Source organism: Siphateles boraxobius, unplaced genomic scaffold (genome assembly GCF_051911475.1).
Source record: "Siphateles boraxobius isolate OS27281-9 unplaced genomic scaffold, OSU_SipBor_1 26, whole genome shotgun sequence".
NCBI lineage: Eukaryota > Metazoa > Chordata > Actinopteri > Cypriniformes > Leuciscidae > Siphateles > Siphateles boraxobius.
Window position 1 is genome coordinate 21,614,287 of NW_027508876.1, and position 24,343 is coordinate 21,638,629.

General features: G+C 41.4%; 1 protein-coding gene across 8 annotated transcripts in view; it reads right to left on the reverse strand.

Annotated features, from left to right (window-relative positions):
- The window catches only part of cnksr2a (connector enhancer of kinase suppressor of Ras 2a), a 92,300-nt gene extending 69,366 nt beyond the window's left edge, over window positions 1-22,934 (reverse strand). For 3 of the 8 annotated variants that reach the window (XM_077244873.1, XM_077244869.1, XM_077244871.1), the window contains exon 1: window positions 22,320-22,934. In XM_077244873.1, coding sequence (XP_077100988.1) covers window positions 22,320-22,383 — 64 coding nt within the window. In that variant the 5' untranslated portion in view covers window positions 22,384-22,934. The remainder of the gene's footprint in view (window positions 1-22,319) is intronic. The other 5 variants (XM_077244875.1, XM_077244874.1, XM_077244876.1 and 2 more) reach the window with 2 other exon arrangements.
- Between the last annotated feature and the right edge of the window lie 1,409 nt (window positions 22,935-24,343).

Here is a 24,343-nt window from a genome sequence, read left to right on the forward strand (position 1 = left end):
TTTTGCACCATCTGGCAGATTTTTGCTCATAATTAATGTGAATTTCTCGGTCGAGGTAACAGACAACAAGTAAACATGGTTCATTTACATATTCTACTGACATTGTAACAAGAAAAAACGAGGTGAAAATCGGTGAAGATATACTTTAAATGATAGCATAATACTTACTTTAATATTGTATAATTACATTTCTTTGATAAAGCATGTTTATGAGCTGTTTAATTAATAAAAATTGAATTAAAATGACAAATGAACCTAAAATGAATTCAAACTAAATCCACAATATGATCACATGACGGAAACCCCTAAAAGGTTCTATATAAGAAGTGCCTGTAAGAATGTTATATAGAAAGTTTTCTTGTGAGTGTGTATATCAGTAAAGCTACGTGTCCAGAATCAAAACCATCCTAAATCAAATCAGAAATGATTGCTGCACTGTCTACGGCAATGCTTCTGAAAATTCAATGGGATGCACACATAAATCAAAATAAAGCACACATAAATCAAAATAATAAAGCTACCGTCAGCTGTACAGGATAGATGTGACTATGAAAGCTATAAATACAGAGAAATAGTCTAATAAACAGTGAGGGATCTAGCAAGTTTCGAAAACACCACCATTCACAACTGTCACCATCAAACAGGTGACAACACACACACTCTCTATAGTGACACACACTTGTTGGACTGCATTTGTCAGTCTTGGGCAGTCTGTTTCTCAACGGCACGTCTCACAGCAGCCGTGATCTCCCAACAGCTGCTGTTCGACACAACGTACATAACTGCAGGATTTACATATTTTGCTTACAGCATGTGCATGTGTTTATTATAGTGTATGTAAGAGGGAAGGTAGCAGGAACTTTTTAATCTCACTAGCTGCCCTCTAGTAATTAAATCTAACGCAAACAGCTCATTAAAAGAACGGGCCAAAACTCATTGGCAAAGACAGCAAGAATAACTGTTGTCATTACTGCTAAACAATATCTGATTCATTATAGAGCGACCATTTCTGTTGTTAGATACTTAGTTGGTGATCCGAGTTCTGAATTTAACGTGGAAGGTACGGATAAAGATGAGAATCTTGAAATGAGCGCAATGACTAACTTCTGCTGTTGCTGTGGCTCTGATTCACATACTGGACAGGTGCAGTGAACAGTTAATTGTTAGTTAGGGTTGATAATAATGATGTGTGGTCAACAGGATGGAGAGATTTAGAAAGGAAAGAATAAAAGAAGGGTTTAGAGAGAGCATGAAAGCTCAGTTTTAATCTTGGTTACTATGGCCATCATCAGAGGGAAGACAATTGGGCCCTGTGACAAGGCCCTTAAATATTTTGTCTCAGGCCCTATGAACTCATGCAACGATACCAGATGCACCATTAAAGACATTTTGGCTGATACTCCTATCCGTTATTTATTTACCAGTAACGGCTCATGACCACAAATTTATGTAGGGCTGATTCTGGGTCTTAGTGCTAGTTTATAATAAACATTTTGTAAGATTTATATTCCAATCACTAAACAGATACGAAAACTCTGAATCAAAATGCACCAATGCTACAATTTTCTATAATATTATAATCATAATCATTTGTTAACAAACAAGTATGCATTACTTCAATGAGCTCATTGTTTCTGTCTTAAATTGTAACATTGTATAAATTGGTCAATTTTTATCTGTGATTCTGAAATACATAATTTAGAAAGTTACCTCTGATAACAGATCAATCTAAATTGTAATGTACACATGCATTTTCTGTAAAGCTGCTTTGAAATGATGCGTATTGTGAAAAGCGCTATACAAATAAATGTGAATTGAATTGAATTGAATTGAATTGAATACAGACTGATACACTTTTGGCAGAAGTCTAATGTCCTTGCGTTATTCAGGGTGGCGCTCTAATGTTGATTGACAGTAACAACACACACATAGAATGCTATCTTAGAACTGCCTTAATGTAGTATTTATTGCCTCCGAATATCGTTTTAGAATGTTACAAGTTGTGGAGGAATTCCAGTGAGGAAAAGAAAGTCATGTCTATTCTCAGAACAAACATAACACAGACAACAGAACTAGGCTATATAAAGGCTATTCACATAAGCACATTTAAACTAAAGGGTTTATACTTTCATTTATTTGATACGCTACTCGCTAAAGGAAGAACAGACATGCCAACTAGTTACTAATGCAGTAATGCATTATGCAGACTACAGTAATATACACATAGTTGAAGCTGATTGATTTTGTCTTGGTCTGGAGCAAGGTTTACGTAAAGTAATGTGAAAATAAGCAGGGCAGTCTCCTTAAAATCTCTCAATTAAAGCGTGCTGCAGTTCCATTTTTTATAATTTATGAATTAAAATAGTCTAGAAATCTGAAACATATTTGTTGCAGAATGCTGAACACATTTACAATTTATTAGTGAATCAGTTAATGAAGAGGTCTGTTTTCATGAATATGTTGGCGCTTACAGACGAGCCGGGGCTGATTTTTACACTATGGTTTACAACCGAAATGGAGACCATTATATTACAAATCTAAACAGTTTTTTTTTAAAGAGCGAATAAGCCAGCTAAGGTGCACAGAGGTAGAAAAAGGGAAATTATTGGTGATATTATAGGCTAATACCAATAATGAATTATATAATAATAATATAAATAATAATTATGTGGCCATATGATAATAAATAGTATAAATCTACAGTATATTTCTGTCAACCCTCATGTTCTGTTGAGACTGACTTTCACTATCATTCAAAAGCAGCCATTACTCCAGTCTTCAGTCACATTTGAAAAAAAACTTTCTTTTTTATAATTTGGTGCTCAAAAATAACATTTCTTCTTATTATTAATGTTGTAAACAGTTGTGCTGCTTTTTGTTTTGTGGAGACCATGACATTATTCTTTGATGAATAGAAAGTTAAGAACAATAGGTTACTATCGTAACCCCGGTTCTCTGAAACATCGAGTGGAGAGATCCACCTATGGGAAGGGCATCCGTACCTGACCTCTGCAGAAGCATCCAATTGCACCAAGTCTGGCTAGACAGACAGAAGCGCGCAGCCAATGCCAGGTGAGGCCACACCCCCTCACCTAAGGGCATATAACATCTGGGCGCGCTGCTATTCCTCAGTAAGTATATTCGCTTCTCGTGCAGCAAGCGGGGCAAAGCTGGTGGATCTCTCCACTCGATGTTTCAGAGAACCGGGGTTACGATAGTAACCTATTGTTCTCTTTCATCATCTCGTGTTCGAGATCCACCTATGGGAGAGACATGGACAGCTCCCCGATTGCCCAATACACTCACAGTGAGGTTCTGAAAGCCAGAGAAAGACGGTCACCCCGGGGAGGCGGTGCCTGACACGTCCATTAATCATGAACCTGCAAAGGTGACGCCACACCGACTGCTGTGGACACGCAGGACATGAAGCATGCATGAGACACATACATGAAAGTACCCCCAACCCACCAAGGCACATAAACTAAACCCATAACGGGAAGTAAATGTTTGGTGGCAAGAATGAACATGACCAGCCGGGCCATTCACTCTTATTGGTTTCAACAGGGTACAGGGAAGAGCTAAGAAGACCCAACCCCTAAAACCGAATGTGCTACCGAGGTTCTGGTGACATCCAGCCGGTAGTAACGCACAAAGGTATGAGGAGAAGCCCAACTGGCAGCGGAGCAGATGTCCTGCAGTGACACTCCCCTAAACAAAGCCCAAGAGGCGGCTAAGCCCCTTGTGGAATGAGCTCTGATGCCCCTTGGGGGCTGCACTCCCTTTGCTTCATAAGCCATAGTTATAGCGCCCACAACCCAATGTGAGAGGCGTTGCTTCGATATGGGACTCCCTCTGTGCGGAGGGGCCCATGAAACAAAGAGCTGGTCGCTCTTCCGGAAAGCGCTGGTCCTGGTCATATAAGCCTGTAAAGCACGGACTGGACACAGAGCATTCAGCCTCTGATCCTCCAGAGAGGTAAAAGGTGGAGGGTGAAAAGCGGACAGCTCCAACACCTCCGAAGTGAACGCAGGGAAGCACTTCGGCATGAAGGCCGGGTTAGGCTTAAGGGAAACCTTATCTCCACTGAGGGAGAACTTAGTGCACGAGGGGTGAACCGAGAGTGCATGTAGCTCACTGACACGTTTGGCAGATGCCAAGGCCAAGAGCAAAGCTGTCTTGAAGGACAGCAGCTTAAGGGAAATACTCCCCAGGGGCTCAAAAGGATGTTGAGACAGTGCTTCCAGCACCATGGAGAGGTCCCATTCCGGAACAGTTCTCCTGATGACTGGCAACGAGCGGCGTGCACCCTTCATGAATCTGCGGATTAGAGGGTGCTGCCCGACAGTAGAGCCCTCAAAACCCACATGACAGGCTGAAATCGCAGCCAAATAGACCTTAATGGTGGAAAAAGACCTCCCTTTTTCCATGAGGTCCTGAAGGAAACACAAAATATCAGGAACTGAGCACTGATAAGATGTGAGACCGCGCCCATCGCACCACCCTTCGAACACGTGCCACTTACAGCCATATAAGGACCGTGTAGAGACTGCCCTGGCATTCTGAATAGTGGCGACCACACGCGGCGAAAGCCCAAGTGCGTTCAGGTTCGTCCTCTCACGGGCCAGGCCCAGAGAGCCACCCTGTCCGGGTGGGGGTGGTAAATCTCCCCGTTGGCTTGGGACAATAGATCCGTGCGAACGGGAAGGCGCCACGGCTCGGCGTATAACAGAGGAATTATCTCCGCCAGCCATGGTGCCTTGGGCCACCTGGGTGCTATCAGAATGAGAGACAGGCCCTGCTCTCTCACCCTGGCCAATGAGGGAATTATCAGGCACAGGGGAGGAAAAGCATACAGGAGCACTCTGGGCCATGGGTGGGCCAGTGCGTCTACCCCGAGGGGCGCGTCCATGTCCCTTAGAGAGAAGAACATAGGACAATGGTAGTTTTCGCGCGAGGCGAATAGATCTACGCTCGCCCGTCCGAATCTCATCCATAGCATTTCCACTATCTGAGGGTGAAGACGCCAATCTCCGTAGATTGGGTTTCCCCTTGATAGCAGATCCGCACCTCTGTTCAGAATGCCCGGAACGTGAGTTGCGCGTAACGACAGGAAAACCCGTCTGCTCCACACCAAAAGCTTGTAAGCTAGAGCGTGGAGTTTCGACGAGCGCATGCCGCCCTGACGGTTGATATAAGCCACAGCCGTGGTATTGTCGCACCGTACTAGAACGTGATGTCCCTGCAGGCGAGGCAGAAAATGATTCAGAGCTTTCCAAATGGTTAAAAGCTCTAAATAGTTTATGTGCGCTGAACGTAGTCTGTTTGGCCACAGACCGTTCACCGTTCTGCCCTCCTGGGTGGCACCCCAGCCTGTCAAGGACGCATCTGTCGTCACAACTTTCCGCATCGTAACCGCCCCCAGAGGGGTTCCCCGTGCGTAAAAGTTCTCGCTCTCCCAGTGGCGCAAGGTCGCCGAGCAGGCGCGTGTCACTGTTACCGAGCGGCAAAGGTCGCGAATCGGGCTGAAATGTAGTGACAAGACCCATTTCATGAACGCCCTCATCCTCAGAAGTCCCAATGGCACAACTTGGGTGGATGAAGCCATGAGACCCTGTAGCCTGAGACATGTGCGATATTGCACTTTCGCCCCTTCTCTGAACTGCGTCAGACAGTTCATCAGAGAGCGAACGCGCTCTTGAGAGAGGCGCGCTCGCATGGAGACCGAATTCAACTCCAAGCCCAAGAAAATGACATTCTGACTGGGCGTGAAATTGCTCTTGCTCACATTCACTTGAAACCCGAGCGATGTGATGTGCGCGAGCACACGGTCGGTGTCCTGCAACACCTTCTCCTTTGATTCGGCTATGATGAGCCAATCGTCTATATAAGTCAGGATTCTCAGACCTGATATTCTCAGAGGTGCTAAGCCCGCCTCCGCGCACAGACAGAAAGACCGGGGACTCAAACTGAGTCCAAACGGAAGAACTGTGAATTCGTAACATATGCCCTGGTAGGCGAAACGAAGAAACTTCCTGTGCGGAGGATAGATGCTTATGTGAAAGAAAGCATCTTTCAGATCGACTGATGTGAACCAGTCGTTCTGTTTTATGGCACGGGCGAGTGCGCCTTGTGTCAGCATTCTGAAATTGTATTTCCTCAAATGTTTGTTCAACACTCGAAGGTCCAAGATAGGGCGGAGAGAGCCGCCTTTTTTCGGGACCAGAAAATAACGGGAATAAAAACCCTGGTTCATCAGATTGGGAGGTACCACCTGAATCGCTCCCTTGTTTAAGAGAGATGAAATTTCCTCTTTCAGAATGTGAGAGGCGTTCTCTTCCGTGTGAGAAAAGAGAATGCCGTTGAAATGCGGGGGTTTTACTGCGAATTGCAATCTGTAACCCTGCATTACTGTACGCATCACCCACTCGGGAGCTGAAACGGTTCGCCAAGCCGCTTCGTGACTCGCGAGAGCTCCCGCTCGGGCCAGAGCGGAGCTGTGTGAGACCGACAGGTTTATTTGTGATGCAATGGCGCCATCTAGTGGGTACACTAGAGGCGACATGCAGGGGTTCGGAGGGATTTCCTCTCTCTGCAGTGAGATGAATTCTCTCTGCGGAGAGAGGTTTTCCCGCCGAAACGAATTCATTTGATTCGTATTTTTTTGTGTTTTGTGTGTTTTGTGTTGGGCAAACACTGGGGCCGAAGCCTTTATTGAGAGAGTGAGGGGAACAGAGTGTGGGCAGTGTGGTGTCACTGAGCTTAAACTTTCCCTTACAAAGGGCCCCCTGAACGTGGGGGGAAAACACACATCTCTCGAACACACGAGCTGGGCAGTCTCGTTTACACACGGAGAGCTGACCCATCCGCGGGACCCCCTGGGTTTTTTGGACGGGGGTCCTAGAAGAGGAGGGGAGTCCGAAGGGCTTGCGGCCCGTGAACATGGACTCGAAGCCCCCATCGGCTGAACATCAGGCAGGCCGCTTGCGTTTCGAGTCGGTGGGGTTGGAATTCGCAGGTCTCCCGGCCGCGGCCGCGGCGGGAGCGGGCTTACCCCAGTGCTTGTGTGTAGGTGCTGGGTTATGTTGCCGAGGGGGTGGTTTGTTGCGGGGCTTTTCTCTGCCCTGATGAAACTGTCGTCCCGTGGCCGGTGGGTTAGGCAAACGCACAGGGGGCGCCTGGCGTGGGACTGACTTCCTAGGAAGGCAAAGTTTGAAGGCCTCATCCTCCTTTTTCTTATCGTCACACCGTTGTTGCATCAGTGCGACGGCGGGGCCGAAGAGAGCCCGGCCGGGCTCCACCGGCGCGCCCGCGATGCGCCGTTTCTCACTGTCAGGGAGTCCCGACAGGTTCAGCCAGAGCGCGCGCTCTCCGACCACGGAAAGCGCCATGGAGCGCCCGCAAGCTTGGACGGCCTGCCGAGCGTTACGGAGGACGAGGTCGTTCACCGTTAGGATCTCCTTCCACAGGGTTTCAGAAGGATTTCCCTTTTCCAATTGTTGCCCTAACTCTTCAAGGATCTCCGCCTGGTAGGCGGAGAGGAGCGAAGAAACGTTAAGGGCCCTGACAGCCACGGCCGAGGACTTATAAGCTGCCTGGTGAACGGAGGCAGCAAAACGGTCCATCTTGTTGGGCAAGACCGGCTTGGGGGGAGCGAGCAGCCCGCCCTGAGCGGGGTTAAGGTGCCTGGCGATGGAAGGTTCGACGGTGGGAGGTTCGCCCATACCGTGCGCCGCCATGTCCTTAACCTCGAGTCCCGTGAGACCGTGTTTGAAGTCGAGCGGGTCGCTCCAATAATTTCTCATGTGCTTCGCGCACGCCGGGAGGATGGGGAAGAGTTGTTTCCTCGGGCCGGGAGGGGGTCCCAGCACTTTCCCATCATAAATATCCCTCTCCTGGTCGGTGGCGCTCTGCGGTGCCGGCCATTCGATGTTGAGACGAGCGGCCGCTCGCTCACACACTTCCAGGAGGATGGCTTGAGGCAGAACCGCGTGGGCCGTAGCCTGGGGAACACCAGAGGGCGGGATGGCCTCCTCGTCCTCTGAAACCCCAAGAATGGCCGCATCCTCCTCTTCGCCAGAACCGGGCAGGTCGTGGACGAGAGTGAGGTTGTCCCCGAAGATGTCCTCCTCGGGGAAGGCGGGATTGGGCTGGTCAGCCCAGACGAGAGACGTTGCGCCCCGGGAGGCCCCCGGTAGCGCGTCGTCATCACCGTGTCCCCCGTCCGAGTCAGAAGGGCTGAGCCCGGTGCACTGTGTCACTGCCACCTTAAGACGGCGTTTTAGCAGCTTCCTAGGCAGCAAGAGGCAGAAACTGCAATTCTCCGGGTTTTCAAGGGCTTCCCGAGCGTGCTTAAGACCCAAACAGACCACGCAAAGCTGATGAAGATCCTTAGCTGCGATGAGGGCACCACACGCGGCCGGGCAGGCCCGTGACATGCTATCCCCTGGAGAGGCTGCAGGCTTAGACAGTGACATACCAGCGAAGAAAACGGAGAAATCCGTGGCGGGCAGCCGTGAGGAGAAACGGTGAAAATAGCGAGAGCGTGGGCGGCTCCGAATGCAAAGCAGCAGTAGTTGAAAAATAAACAACTGTCACGTCCGGCGGAGGCTGATCTGGTCGATATGTCCTCCTGAAGACACGAGGTGAGCAGTGTAAAAATCCAACCGAGCTGTGAGATGCAGAGATCGCGAGAAGCGAATGTCAACTGAGGAATAGCAGCGCGCCCAGATGTTATATGCCCTTAGGTGAGGGGGTGTGGCCTCACCTGGCATTGGCTGCGCGCTTCTGTCTGTCTAGCCAGACTTGGTGCAATTGGATGCTTCTGCAGAGGTCAGGTACGGATGCCCTTCCCATAGGTGGATCTCGAACACGAGATGATGAAAGAGAACAACATTTATTTGAATTCGAAATCCTCTCCAACAATATTGCAAGTCTTTATTGTCACTTTTGATCGATTTAATTTATTCTTGCGAATAAAAGTATAAATTTCTCTCTAAAAGAAATCATACTGACCCAAAACTTTTGTACGGCTATACTATTATGTTGGTATGAATTATGTGTAAAATAAAAATAGCAATTTTAACCTATTTCATTCTTTAAATATGTTCCTTTTTGAGTTAATCAACTTTTTTGTGTTTTGAGTTGATCAAAACCCTTTAGAAACATATTATTAAAGAATTAACTATTTATTGTACCACAAAGACAGAACTGTTTAGTACCACCGATATATTGTTTCATCCTAATGTATAGGGAAGAACAGAGAAAAGTTGAGAAACACTCAAATGATTGACACTGTAAAAAAACATATGATCAATAATTTATGACACCATTTGTTTTCACTTTGCTTTAAATCATAAAAAAGTTGAAAATTGCTCAACTTAGTTTAATAAGTTATACAACTAATTTAAGTCAGTTTAATGTAATTTAAGTTGAAATGACTTTAACATCTAAGTTGATTGTATTTAAAAATGTAAGGCAGCAGTGTGATAGCAGAGGTGCCTCCTGCTTACACTCAAGCAGCATGCCATTAATTCATCACCATAGTGGATTTATTAACAAATTCCTGAACAGACACCTATCTGTGCTCTCTGCACACACTCGCTCCTACAGGAGTATTAGAATAGCCTCGCTCTGTTATAGTGCATTATTCATTGCACATGGGCTACTCCTCTGACAGGTATACCAGTAAAACTGAAGGGAGAGAGAGAGAAAAAGCCAGAAAAATGGGCCAAAAGGATATAAAGAAAAAAGCTTAGCCTGAGCACTTAAAATATGACACGTATTAAACACCTCCCCGGCTTCCCTTCCATGAATGATAGATAAAACTATCTGGTAAAAAGCTCTAGAGTTACGGATATTCTGAACCTTCCCAACTCTTCCAGATGCAGTCTAAGCAATGTAATTTATTCGTGCTCTTCTCTCTATATTCTATCCATCTTCATTCTTCTCCTCATTTCTGGCAGCTGTGCTGTACATTATGCAGACTTGATGACCACTGAAAGGGTTGTCGTGACAACTGTTCAAGGTGCACAAAGTGCTCAAGGTCTTATTGGAAACTCAAAGTGCTTTTCTGATTTGTTTTAAGGCTCCTGCAATTTAATGGTTCACATATAGCGGTGATTGGGTAACTATGTTGATTTCCAAGTTCCAAGTTACCTAGTTATTAGTAGTTAAACTAATAAAGCTTCACTTTTAAAAACGTAGTTCAGTCACGACAACTTCCGGGATAGTTTGTAAAACATTGTATTAATGTAAACAGAATGTACATAACCTGATTTCACCAAGTGCAACATGTTCCTGGATCAACATCTTTGTTGATACTGGAACAACATTCCAATCAACCAATCAGATTTGAGGGACAAGTTTACAGTTTAGGTCAAGTTTAGGCTTACAACCAGGGTTAGGTGCTTCTACATCATTTCCCTCTGATTTTAGGGATAACTTATGGGTAGGGTTAGGTTTAGAGGTAGGAATATGGTTATAATTACATTTTTGGACCGTAATGTTGTTCCAGGATCAACAAAGTATGTTGAACCATGAATGCGTCTAACTGGGACGTGCCTACATAGGTTTGGTCTTGGCAGACTAGATCTGCTGTACGCTGCCACGGCTGCTGCTGCAGAGCAAGTGTGACTTAACTTTAATGGAAACATAAAATTAATGGAGACATGCTGCTGCTGCTAGGGAGAGGGAGACACCTTCGTAACAGATCTAGGCAGGTGGTGCTGGGGAGGCGGAGGGGCTAGAATAAGAATTTGCATAGTGTTTTCGTCTGTTATGCAAAAATAACAACGTATTCGGTGCATATTATTACATTTATTGGGATATTACTGGTCCCTGTCTTTAAAGCCCAAAGTTACACCTACTCCTAACCCCACTCAAAAACACTTGCTAGTAAAGCTACTACATACCCATTAGGCCCTTTATTTCCACTTGTTGAATATTTATTTAAAATAAACTCCTCTCCGAGCTGATATGCAAATGGAAATAATAATTTTCCTTAGGAGATATAATATAAATAGCCTTTGCCAGCAGGGTGGGCTATTTGCACTTGGTGTAAATTGACACTCCGTAATCATAAACGTTTCTTGAGTATCAAATATTAGAATTATTTCAGAAGGATTTCCGACACTGAAGACTAGAGTAATTGCCATAATAAATTTTTGCATAAAAACAGTAGATAACAATGGCAACTGGTAAATCTAACCTAAATACAACTGATAAAAATAGAAAACACAATGATTTATGAGTGATAAATGATAAATGAGTCAAATACAAAGTGATTTGGCTACAAAAAAGTGTAAATACCTCAAATTAATAAGTGAATAATTTGAACAAAACAAATTTAATGAATCATTTAAACAAACCTATTCACTCAAATGAATCGGACTTTCGAAAGCCACATTAGAGTTTGCTTGGTTTTAAAGTTGTGAAGTTTATCGACAAAATATCACCAATTTAACGGCCTGGTGAGATACAAGGTTACTTGTAGGAGAAAGTCATCTTGTTTCTGAAAAATATACACAAAGCTGTCACTCTATTGACTAGTCAAGTTAGTAGCATCGCTTCTTTTAGTCTGGGTTCACACTCCAAGTCTTAAGAGTTCAATCCTCGTCTTCATCCTCCTTACCGCCTACACTCAAATTCACTGACTTCTGCTGCAAATCACCTTAACTCCTGACTTTAATGGTCTCCATGACATTTACTTCCGTATGACATCATGCTGTATGCCGTCTTTGTTATTGTTCTTTTGCGTAGAGATGTGACCAGTTCACCCTCGAAATCTGATATTGGTCAGAATGGCAACATTTAAAAAGTAATTTGAACAAAGAAACAAAAACAAAAAGAAATCGGACCTGATCAATAAGCACAAAGGCATTTAGCCTTAGTTATGGTTACTAAAAGGTGTAACGTCCCTGAAAAGAAACATGAATACAGATTGCAAAAGGATGGGATAAGAATACCCATGAATCAGCTATGAACTCCTACACAAGTTTTTCGTCGTTCTGCCATGACACCACCTGCGATAAGGCTCTTAATATGTGTGTGTCCACCACTAAATCGTCCTTGCTCTGCCGTCACTTAATCTCAAAGCCATAGGGGACTTCTGGAGAAATTCATCAGTTAAATAAACCCTATCTTAAAATGAGCTATCCAGCTGTGCAGAGCCAGACCTCAAGCCTCTGCTGAAGCAGGAGAGCTGAAAGGCTGGTTGTTGGACCAACAGTGAATTGTTCATAAATACAGTCTTCCACAACAAAATGAACACACTATTCTAGATTGGTTTCTTTTTTCTGGCTGTGAACATAATAGGTTCTTTGTGTATAGTCCTTGAGATGCCTATGGTCTTCAGAGTAACATTCTTGAGGTTACAATATACAGTAGGTTCTTCACATCCGCTTGTTTGGTTTTACAGTATTATAATAGAGGAAAAGCTAGCACATACTCTGACTTGTGATGTACAGTACACATACAACATGAGTTGGGATCTAGATCGACTCATTTCCCAATCCCACTCCCTTCTCATCTCCTGATTGTTTCCTGTCATCTGTTCACTATCGTATCCTTGCCATAAAAACAGATTTTTTTATTCTCTTTCATGTTGAGTGTATATGCATGGGAAAGAAAATACTAGCATGTGTAACCCTTTCTAAAACTCCAGAGAAATGTAATAGTTTAACGTTTTTCCTTTCTTTGCTCAGGAGATTTAACTGAGTTCTCAATTAGGTTTCATTGAATTACCAGCTAATGGGAAAATCAAAATTTCACTGACTTGATCTTCAAATCTCGTTCAGTCAACCAAACAAATCTTCATATATGATTTCCATTTTTTATAAGCAAATCCACTAAACAAGTCCACATACGTGATTTTTGTTCATATTCGTATTAATCCCTATATTCTCAGATGTTTCTCCTAAAATTCCTTTTTAAAAGAAATGGACCCAAATGGGACCTATATAAAAATATAGAGCTATAAACATTTTTTTTCGATATTACAGCTCAGATAACATATCAAGAATCAGACAATATTAGTTAATATCTCTGATTTTTGATTCCATAATCTTGGCAGAACTAGAGCAGTTGACATTCTCTGCAACTTTTTCTGAAATCCCTACCTCTTGTAAGAATTTAGACAAGAAGAATGTGAGATCATATTACAGACTTGGTAAATCTGTGTGCAGTTTGAGATGTTGTTGAGATCTCTTCTGTAACTCTATTCAACACATAGGCCTACATAAGATTACTTTTCTTTCCTACAATAATGACAACAAACTTGACTTGGACCATCACAGACGCAACAACTTTTCTGTTCTCCTATCTACCTGGTTGTTTATAATGGCTCCCAAGCGGAGACACCCGATCACGAATCCCATTTTCACATCAACCAACTAAAAACCGGTTTCTGATTGCTCTCAGGTACTGACTCTTGAGTAATGATCTGAATCCAGAACATCCGCAGAGGAACCCAGGTGTTCCCACCAAGTATGTCTCCTAACAGATGCTCTACTCCCTGCAGACACATAACAATTGTTCAAGCGAATCAGTTTCCCTCCCATCTGTAAAACTATGCAGCTCGTGGCCAGTTTGATTGATGACTTTTTTGGGGTGGCCTTGTTGTGGTGGTGGTTTCATTCCTTATAAACAACAGACAATCTTTAGATCACCATCCTCAAAAATGTGAGCACCGACAGACAGGATACAGCACAGAGCATACAGTCTCTTACTGAGTACACACTGCATTGCTACCTTTCTGGAGTGTTTTGCTGAATATTTCCCTCTATACTGCGGTTCTTCAGTTCTATAAAGTGATTCAGAGATGACTCACACCCTTTACACCCACTGACAGCACACAAACACACTTTTACACTTTTTCACAGGAGGGAAGAGTCGCCCTGAGCCAAGCCACACACCCACACACCCGCCCCTCGAAGCTGCAGCCCAGGACGCAGTGATAAAGCTCTGCGTGTGTGTGTGTATTATTATTCAAAGGTCTTTAACCTCACTTTCTTCCCCTGCTCTCTGTATTTCTGTCACACACACGCAGTCAATCCTCCCCAGCTCTGCCACATGTCATACTAAATACAATATTCATGTGTTCCCTTAGGACACACCCCGGAGACAGGCCTGGAATCCCCAAAATGCCTTGGAGAGCCTGATACGTGTGTGCGAGTAAATATGCTCTAATGACCTCCATAAGTGCGTGCTATACGTTTTCCACTCAAGCATACCAACATTAGACTCATAAACCATCAGAAAAAGTATCAAACCAAACCATCTGGGCTGAAAACCGCTAAACGACAGCCTGTCATTTCAGGCGAACATCCCAAAAAGCAGCTAATGCACCTTCCTACATGACAATCAATTATGAGATGTGTAGTGGAGCGAGAGAGCCGCGCCGTAACACGGTCTTTCATCTTTCTGTCAAGATATTTCAGCTGAAGCTGCAATTCTTTTTTTGCTCGTTTGTTAAAAAAATGTTTAAGTGAGGGATGCCAGAAAGGAAAATTAGTTCAAAGTGAATACGTTGAAATTCTTGAAGGGTTTTGAATTATATATAGGCCCTATCATTATATCTATGTGCAGGTAGCAGCCGGAGGGTTAATATATCAATTGTTTACCATATAGACAGGCATGATATAGCTACTGCTGCAAGCGTCTCAGATTTTTCTATCCACAATATGGCTAGGCTATACGTCACTGTATGTCAACGAATCGTTTAATTTGTTTCCCATTTTATTTAATAATAATAGTAGTAATAGTTAAACTTTGTGTCCAATTTTTTCCTTTAAAATTTCTAATAATAGAAACAATAATGATTTATTATTATTATTATTATTGTATTTACTAATCTATTACAGAAAATATATTATTTCAGTTTCAGTTTTCCAAAGGAATTTTAGGAAGGAGTTGATTTGATATATAATTTATTTTAATATATAAATTATTATTGTTGTTAATATTAATAATATATTACAGAAACATACAAGTTTTGTTTTTGCAAATAAATTCCAAAGGAATTTTCCATGGATTTCGAGGAAAAATCCGAGACAAAGTTGATATTTAAATAAGAATAACAGCCAGCCAATCAGATTTTATTTGTATAGCTTTATATTCTGTGTCGATAACTGAATTAAAAAACAAATTAAATTTTTATTTAAATTCATTATTTATATTATAATGTTAAAAATAATTATTATTATTTTATTATTTTACAAATATATTCAAAAGAAAAGGAAAAAAATCTCAAAGTTGATATTTAAATGAGCACAACAGAGTATAATGAGCCATAAAAGTGTTATCACTCAGTCATCTGTATCTATTCATCACAGGCATTCGTGTGATGAACGATTCTCAGCTGAATTGATTTTGATACCAAAATATCTCAGTAGGTGATTCAGGACTTGAATGGTCCATCAGCACATTTATAGGCTCCAGTGCACAGCTTCCAGTGTCGCTTGGTTATTATATTGAACACTCCTCTGAGGCAATGGCTCTATCTGAAATAGTGCTGCCTTCCAGTAAAACCACAAGCCACAAAAACACAGCAAACCAGGACCACAGTCTAACTGGGAAACCACAGAGGCTAGTTCTAGTTTAGCCAAAGTGCTCCACCCTGATCTTTACAGAGATGGAGGCATTGGCATCAAAGACGGGCCTCCAATCAGAAGCTGAGATGTTTATTTCTCTGTTCCCTGGAACGTGTTGGCCCGCACTGCAGATACATGGACTTTTCTACAAATAGAGCCTGAAACACCAAAGTGTGTAGAAAAATTCTACCAAAAACTTGAATAACAGAAACAATTGAGAGGTCAAGCTGGATGAACAGTCAACAGCATTAAAAATAGCTTAAATATACATATTTTGCTCATAACTTTATGTTAGGTCAATTTTGTTAAATTGTTACGTAATATTTCGATTAGTTCTCACAATAACAAAAATGAGAGTTGTGCCTCTGTTGCTTTTACCAAAGCATACCATATTCAAGGAAAGTGATGCACACTGGTTAGCCGTAGGAGATGATTATACATACACTAGCACTTATGGGAAAGAGCAAGAAAAAGAGAAAAAGAAAGTCAGAGATGGTGATAGAGAGATGGAGAGAAGAGGCTTGCTGCCTATGAGAGTTTGTAAGGCTGCAGTGATGTGACTGAGGGAACTTGATTAGATCTAAAGCCCTGCGGTCAGAAAGCTAATCAAGAGGAAGGAGTAGGCATACACACCCACAGACACCCTGAAGATGTGTTTCCAGCTGTTGCATTCCGAACACTGGAAAAAAGATGTTCGATCTTTAAATAGTGATGACATGAAGACAACAGCTGGCTTAATTATTTCAAGTAAATGTCTTGAGTGAACTTTAAAGGTCACGTTTCCATGACTTAAAATCTGTCATCATTCCAGCAATTACAAATTTAGGTTAAGTATCTCTAAGAAGTAATGCAAATTACAATATTGTGTCATATGTGCTTATGAAATGGATGGAGAGCAAAACATCACATGAATATTCAACTGGACAAAAACAAGACAAAAACCAAATGCAGATCTCAACGTTTGATGCAAAAATACAAGTGGTCATTTTAGTAAAACATTAAAATATTTATATCTGTAAAATATTTATTTTAAACAATTAAAAAAATAATTTTAGATATATATGTATATGTTGATTACTGTATTTGTAATGTAAATATAACTATACTATAACTATAACTGTAATGTTGACTACTGTATATATATATACAGTAGTCAACATTTGAAGTGGATCAAAACCTTTCATCAAAGTTATACATGAATTTTTTTAAAATATGGCCGTTCTTGTCTTAACTTTTTTGATCCACTTCAAATCTTGACTACTTTATATATCATGTGTATTATATCAAAGTTCACTTACAAGGTACAAGCTGTCTTCTATTGAGACATTAGGGAAAACACTACTTAGAGATCGAAGATTTGCGATATCATATTTTGTTATTTTATCCTTGATATTTTGAAAGTTTATCATATTGCAGTTCAAATCCCAAACACAATATTAAACTAAATTATTATAATGTGATATTTTTGGCCAAAATGTGCAGCTCTTAGAAATAATCATACAGAAGCAAACACATTGTGATTTGTTGGTTTGCAGTTGCAACATCTGTTGATAGTAGCCTTTTACGGTATTTCTCCATGGTATTTCAGAAGAGCAATCGTTCTGTTAAACCTTTTAAGTCTCCAGGGTACAGGCTGATCTACCATTACATTTCCTTCTGTATCCTTTGTCCCATCTTTCCTAAACACTGTTTATTAAAGGCCCAGCATGGCTCTGAGACACCACAACAACTGCATAGAGGAAAGTAATATTCATTCAAGAGCATTAAAAATGCAAGTCTGGAACCCTCCATTTACCAATTATCAGCCTTAGCTCTACCTCTCACTTGCTTGCATCTTCATGTCCATCTTCACAATCCTTCTCTTTCACTGTTCTTTCACATCTCTCATTAAATGCATATTAATCACAGTCTCAATGATTCCAGACAGCTTCCACATCTGGCTAATCAAATACAACACCAGACCAGTCCCTTCTTGGCAAGTCCCTTCTTTCTGAAGCCACACAGTTCAACCAAAAGGGAACCATTTTGGTTCAACCCAAATTTAAAGGGATACCCTAGTCCATATATAAATGAATATTGTTATAATTGAATCATCCATCTGTTTTTCAAAACATTTTTTTCTTCTGTACAACACAAAAGAAGTTTGAGTCCTTTTTTGTCCATATAATGAAAGCCAATGGGGTCCAATGTTTTTTTGGACCCCACTGCCTTTCACTGTATGGACAAACACGTTTTAAAATATTTTACAGAATAACTTATTTTCTGTTCCACACAGTCTGGAATGACATAAGGAGGACAGAATATTCATTTTGGGGTAAACTATCTCTAAGTCATGTATTGTGAAAGAAAAAGAAAGATTGTTACTTTGCTACAAATTAATATGCACTATACCTCCGTTAACCAGACACACACAACTCTACAATATGAAGAAAAATGCAGGTGCTACAATGTAAAATACTATTTTTATACTACAAAAATTCATGTAAGATTCAATGTGTAACTTGCTGTTTCTTAATTGTTTGTGAAATTTATCAGCATTTTCTATGTGAAAATTGTTTCTATACCAATTTTTTTTCAGTGTAAAGATCATTGCATCTTGCGATCATGAGAATGACAGCAAAATTGCTCCTATTTCCACATGATGAACACTTTAAAAAGTGTCGTAGAGAAAGGACAAAGCTGTTGGAGATGTCCGTTTTATTCCAAATGTTTTGCTGATTCTGAGTTTGTGGCACTCCAGGCAGCCTTCAGAGCACCGATACACTATTAGCAAGGCTTCAATAATGGCATTTAGAGAGGGCCATAGAGGGGGTGTGCTGAGTGTAATGTGTAGGCCTGGGGAGGTGCGATCAAAACACGCACAAACTCTCTGAGTCACAAACTGAGAAAATAGATTAACTATAAGTCACAGATGCAGTTTGACCTTAAGCTGATGTACATATGTACCCCTCCAACACACACGCAGACCAAAGAAGCCTGAGCCTCCACTTCAATTTAGCCTGAACCAGACTGATTCAGCTACATCCTGTCTCTCTGTGCTGCATTAGCCGTGCTATTAAATTAATCTTCTCTTCACAAGCAGGTAAAATTTCACAGCTCTATTTCCAGGTTATATGCTTGTAATTGGGACAGTAAGGATCAAAACCAAGCTGCTAATATGACTAGGTCGATTTTATAGCTTATATGTACACATCTGAAAGGACAAATCATGAGACAAATTGATAGAGAGCACACCAATAAATTTGATTGCAGTAACTGGCTGCACTGAACCTGGTACACAACAATTTGAATCCAAAATGAGGGCAAATATCCCTCCTGATAAGGCCTTCTTCTCTGATGGTTAGTCTCTCAGCTGTTCCCCACAGATGCTCACATTGACGCACAAATGTGTCAAGACACAAATGCGCACAAAAGACACAAACACTAGTACAAATGAAAAAATCCATAGCTTAAAGGTAGGGTAGGCAACTTTCGGCACTGCTAGCAATAGCAAGCTAGATTTGAAAGCATGAGATCCCACCCTCCCTTCAGAGCACTCTCCAAAGCCACACCTTCGTACGACCGAATCCGGAAAAAAAATTAAACTTCCACTGTTGTACCACAACATAAAAATAAATAAATTAATAAATTAAATAAAACACAACATGTTTCAACCGATCAAACGATCCCGAGACACATTATCTGTGTATTTTCCGGAATCTCTGTGTGAAAGGGGCTTTATAGTAACTTTACATTTGAGGCTTCCAGTGAACCAATGCAAAAGTCTATTATAGGGTAACTAAAACCCTGGTCAAAGCCTGACTCCACCCACTGCCAATATTTGAAAAATGCTGAAAAAGTGGGCAGACCCCAGCGGAGATAGGGGGGACGAACCGAGGGCAGGGCTGAGCGGGGGGGGGGCGTGCATCTGAGACCCGTAGCGACAGCTGCTGTCAAACTAGCTAAAATGGAGTGACGCAAGTAGCTTTGCAACAGAGCGGTCATTTGAAGTCAAGAACTTTTCTCCCCCACCTTCACCTGAAGTGAAGGAGGGTGAATTGTCTGTGGACACCAGCTCAAAGTGCGGTCTTAACTCCCGCATTGCGATCGGCATCCGATTATTCTTATATTCAGTCATTTTGAGGTAATTTTTTTCCAGGATTATTATTACTATTACGTTCATTGCTTTTATACCAGGGGCTGGAACCAGATGCTTTTATACCAGGGGCTGGCAAGGGCGTGGTGAGCTGGAACCAAGGGCGTGACAGAGTGACGTCAGAGAGTATTCTACGTCAGAGAGTACCCCTACTGCGAGATATATCCAGCTGCAGACCCGCAGCACCACCAGTTTCAGAACCCCAGTGCCAGAACCCCAGCGCCAGAACCGGAAGTGAGGGAGGGGCGGAATTATTTACAATGACACAAGCATGGTTATTTTTGCAAGTATTTAAAAATATTAAAAATTGTTGCACCTTTTAAATAATATTTAGGGTATGTTTTTATTACACAGTGAGTCACTGCTCGTTGTATGAACTATAACTGGTATGTGACAAATAAAGAGCAAGACAGTGCTCGTGTTGTTTGAAGACGTGAGAGTGCGCGCGCGCGGCCGGGGCTCTCTCTCTCTCTGCTCGTTAAGCGCCCTGTCATGCGCAGCAGTCATTCTATTCCGCCAAAAAGCGGACGATCTGACGGGTTTTAGAAGATTTAATACAACCTGAAACTAAAAAACAGACCCGACCTCTATTTGAGACCGGACTTATATTTACCCAGACCTGCAGCCACACCAGGCGTGTAAAGAGACAATCGTCTATTTGGGACTCGGCTATTATTTGAAGTACGGTACATTTTTATGGTTTCTTTTAAAACAATGCCGGATTTTCTCTCTCTTTTTAGATTTTTGACATTATTTTACATAAAGAAAAATGCATGCTGCACATGTTCTTGTGAAATAAAGTATATTTTATATAAAATGACCATAAGTTTCAAATATTATTTTCACGATCAGGAAGTAACTCTCATAATACAATAAAACGGATAACTATATAGAATTATATTACACAAAATCAATGTTTTAAATGCTTATTGTACTATACCTTAATGTATCATTATAATGGGTATAAAGTATGACATTTCGTGTGTAATAATGACGTTTCGTGTCTAAGCAAATTACGCTCCAAAACGTTAGGTGGCGTTACTCGGTTTAGAACGTAAGCTCCGCCCCTCACTTCCGGTCCTGGCGCTGGTGTTAGAACGTAAGCTCCGCCCCTTACTTCCGGTTCTGGCGCTGGGGTTCTGAAACTGTCGGTGCTGCGGGTCTGCAGCTGGATACTATTGCCTACTGCAGGAGCTTTCCGTTTAACCTGAAGAGGGCAGCACTCAGACGTTTTTACACCATATATTTGAAACACTTTATACCCAAATGTCAAAAAATGTACTCGAATCAATGAACAGCATTTATGAAGCTCCATTCTTACAGATTATTAACTAAAAAAAGTTGTTTTAGTGTTTAGTTACCCTTTAAAATGGCACAATATGCTGCTTTCATAACTTTCATCTTTTGCACATACATGCCCAGAGCAGAGGTGTTATTCTTACATTCTCACATATTTCTATCATATTAGTTCGACATGATATTAAGAACACTTTTGACTGATATCATAACAAGCCTTATATCACAGATCTGTGATTCATTATCGCACTGGGACGCACTCGAATCCTGTCATACAACCTCGATAACTCACTGCTCGATTTGTTATTCTGATGACGAATTTGGACACACCGCCCACGCCCACGAGAGCAGAGAAGGCGCGTAATGGCCCCCTCCGCCTCCGCGCGTCAAAGATTCTGCTTCTTTTCTTCAACTATACATTATTCACATTTCATTTATTATCCCCATAAAATTTAGATTACCCAATGGAAATGGTGATTTTTGACGCTCCATCACCAGCATTCTCATTATTGGCAGTGTATGTCGGAGTTCAAGCTTTTTGTGAAATAACAAAGTTAAATTCTAAAAGGTTATTTGTGATTATAGATAACTTAAGTAGCTGAAAGGCTATCTTTAGTTGGCCTAATTATGCGAGTTAGCATATGTATTAAACAATGGCTTTAAGGGCGTTCGACGTTTTAAAGGAATTTCTGTCAGCAAGTTTCTGTCGAGATTTGTAACATCTGTGCCCCTATATCTCGCAGTCAGCTATTTAAAAAAAACATTTTAACAAAACTTTAAAGCTCTTGTGATATATTTGTGATGTGTAACTCAAAAATAAATAGATAAATAATTACATTAATCGTGCTGTCATACCATCCCATACCGATCCTAACGGAAAGCGCTCGAGCAGCGAACTGTTGCTATGGTTACCTCCTCAGGCAAACGGGACTTCTGTTCGCTAGAGGCTATTAGTGCTTTCTGACTTGTAAAATAACTTTTGTGTGTACTGAACTAATTGACACACAAACATATAGTTGCAAGTAAAAGAAGACAGGCTACTTTTAAACGTTTTGTTTGACTTCTTTTGAGGGGTTCAAACCATTCAAGTGAGAGTTACAGACTCAAACAGTCCACCAATAATTCATTCCCTGGTTGCTATCATTAACAGAAGACACCTGTAGGCCTAAGCTAAAGAATGCCAAACTAGAACATAAACGATATGATATATATCAATACAAATTCAAGAATAGGCCTACCCCATTAGTATAGGCTAAATAATGGGGTTTGCGGGTTTATAGGGACCAAAACGCATCACGTACCTTTCATCCAGTCCACAACTTGACTGGGGCTCCATTTACTAACAGGTTCCATGACGAGAGCCATAACGAAACTTTCTGTGGTTGCCCCCTCGACACGGATGTTGATGTGGTTTCACGCAGCTCTGGGGAGCTTAGATCGGTGGTCTCACGTTAAGCGCCTAGATTTGGCCCCCGGTTACGCGATTTCATCCCATCCAGAATTGCGCATCCAATAGCGTCACACCGAACGACATCAAACACATTCCTAACCCTTTACTCCAGCAAACTCAAGCGTTTCTTATTATTAACACCCATATCTACGAGCCCAAACCTGGTCCCCGTTTCAGTTCAGATCCTGGCATAATGTGCCATGCTCTGCGCGGTCCCCAACAGTCGCGTCTTCATGCCATGCACCAAATGCAGTCTCTCTTGTTTCTCCCTTCGTTTTCTTCTCTTCTTTAGGAGTCTGTAGTTTTCAGATGTGGACTAGCGGGTGTGTAGAGTGAGACAGAGAGAAATGAGCGGTGTACCCACGGGGACTCATGTGAACGTCGCTTTCAAATGCAGCGGCGAGCGTTGATTCAATTGGGCGCGCGCTCCTCCTGTGGGTGGTGCGGCAAAGTGAATTTGACTCGCGCGCTCGGTTTATTTCCCACGAGGATAAAAGGCTTTCGGCCGTATTCATTTTAATGAGGGCACGCTGGTTCGCCCTGTTTAAGAAACTCTGTAAAAGCAGTGCACGCAAAGTATTTGTCTGGAATATGTTATGATGCTCATAGAGGCGCTGTATTTGCATGAGATTTGGGCACTTGGGACTATGCAGCCTAATGTGGTCTAAACCAAAATTATGGAGGACTATGGTAGCATAAACCATATGAGTGACAAGAATAACTCAAAGATTTATAAATGGGAGTTTAACCGGGGCTGGTTGTCACACGTTTCACTCCAGTGAATATTTCTCACGGTAGGTTTATTTTTGAAAGTCAATTTCTGTACAAAAACATTGCCTAAAGTCTTAAAAAGCTAGTAAACATTTCGATTTGAACACAAATTGCCTAGGAAAAAAGATGCTGTTAATGTAAGAAAACTTTGGTGAAACTAGATGGGCAAGTTGTCTCAATATAAGGGAACCTGTCATTTAACAGCCTATTTCAGGCTTTTCTGCAAAATGTAAAAACATGGCATTCATGAAACATGTAGGTAACATACAAAATTACATAGGCTATTGTTTTTGGCCAAAAAGTGGCCTTGGTCCTAAAATGAATTTTGCAAGAAAAACTAGCTTTTCGAAACCAACAAAGCCATTATTCACAAAACATAAAATATATGTAAATTTACAATAAGGTCTCGTTTGTTAACATCAGTTAATGTATAAACTAACATGAACTAACAATGAGCAATACATTTGTTACAGTAACGTTAGTTAATAAAAATACAGTTTTTCATTGTTCATGTTAGTTCACAGTACATTAATGTTAACAAATAAAAATGTTGATATGAATAATTTATTGGTAAATGTTAAATTAACATTAACAAAGATTAAATGCGTTAAAAGTGCAGTTCATTATTAGTTCATTTTAACTAATGTTAACTAATGAAACTTTATTGTAAAGTGTTATCATAATATATAACTCACAAACAGAGAGATTTGACAAAAGGCATTTTAATTTCACATTAAAATTTCTCAAAATTAAAATCCAAATCACATTCCTAATGTTAAAATAAACAGTTACAGCATCTATTATTCACAGAAAGAGCCCCAAAAAAGGTATACATTTTGAGCATAACAATTGGATACAAAAACATTGTTTAATGTGAGTTATTATTGTTGGCAGTCTTTAACTACAGCACAGTGTAAAGTAGAAAAAAGGCTGCTGTAACTGGTTCACTGAACTACAAAAATATTAAATTCCGTACTTAGTCACATGTAAAAAACTGCATTTATAGCATGTTTTTGTTGCATTTAGAATGTATTATGTTGAACAAAACAGTTCTATGAGTGTTTTCAATATAAATTGAAGTGGTCTAGCAAACCCATCCAACAT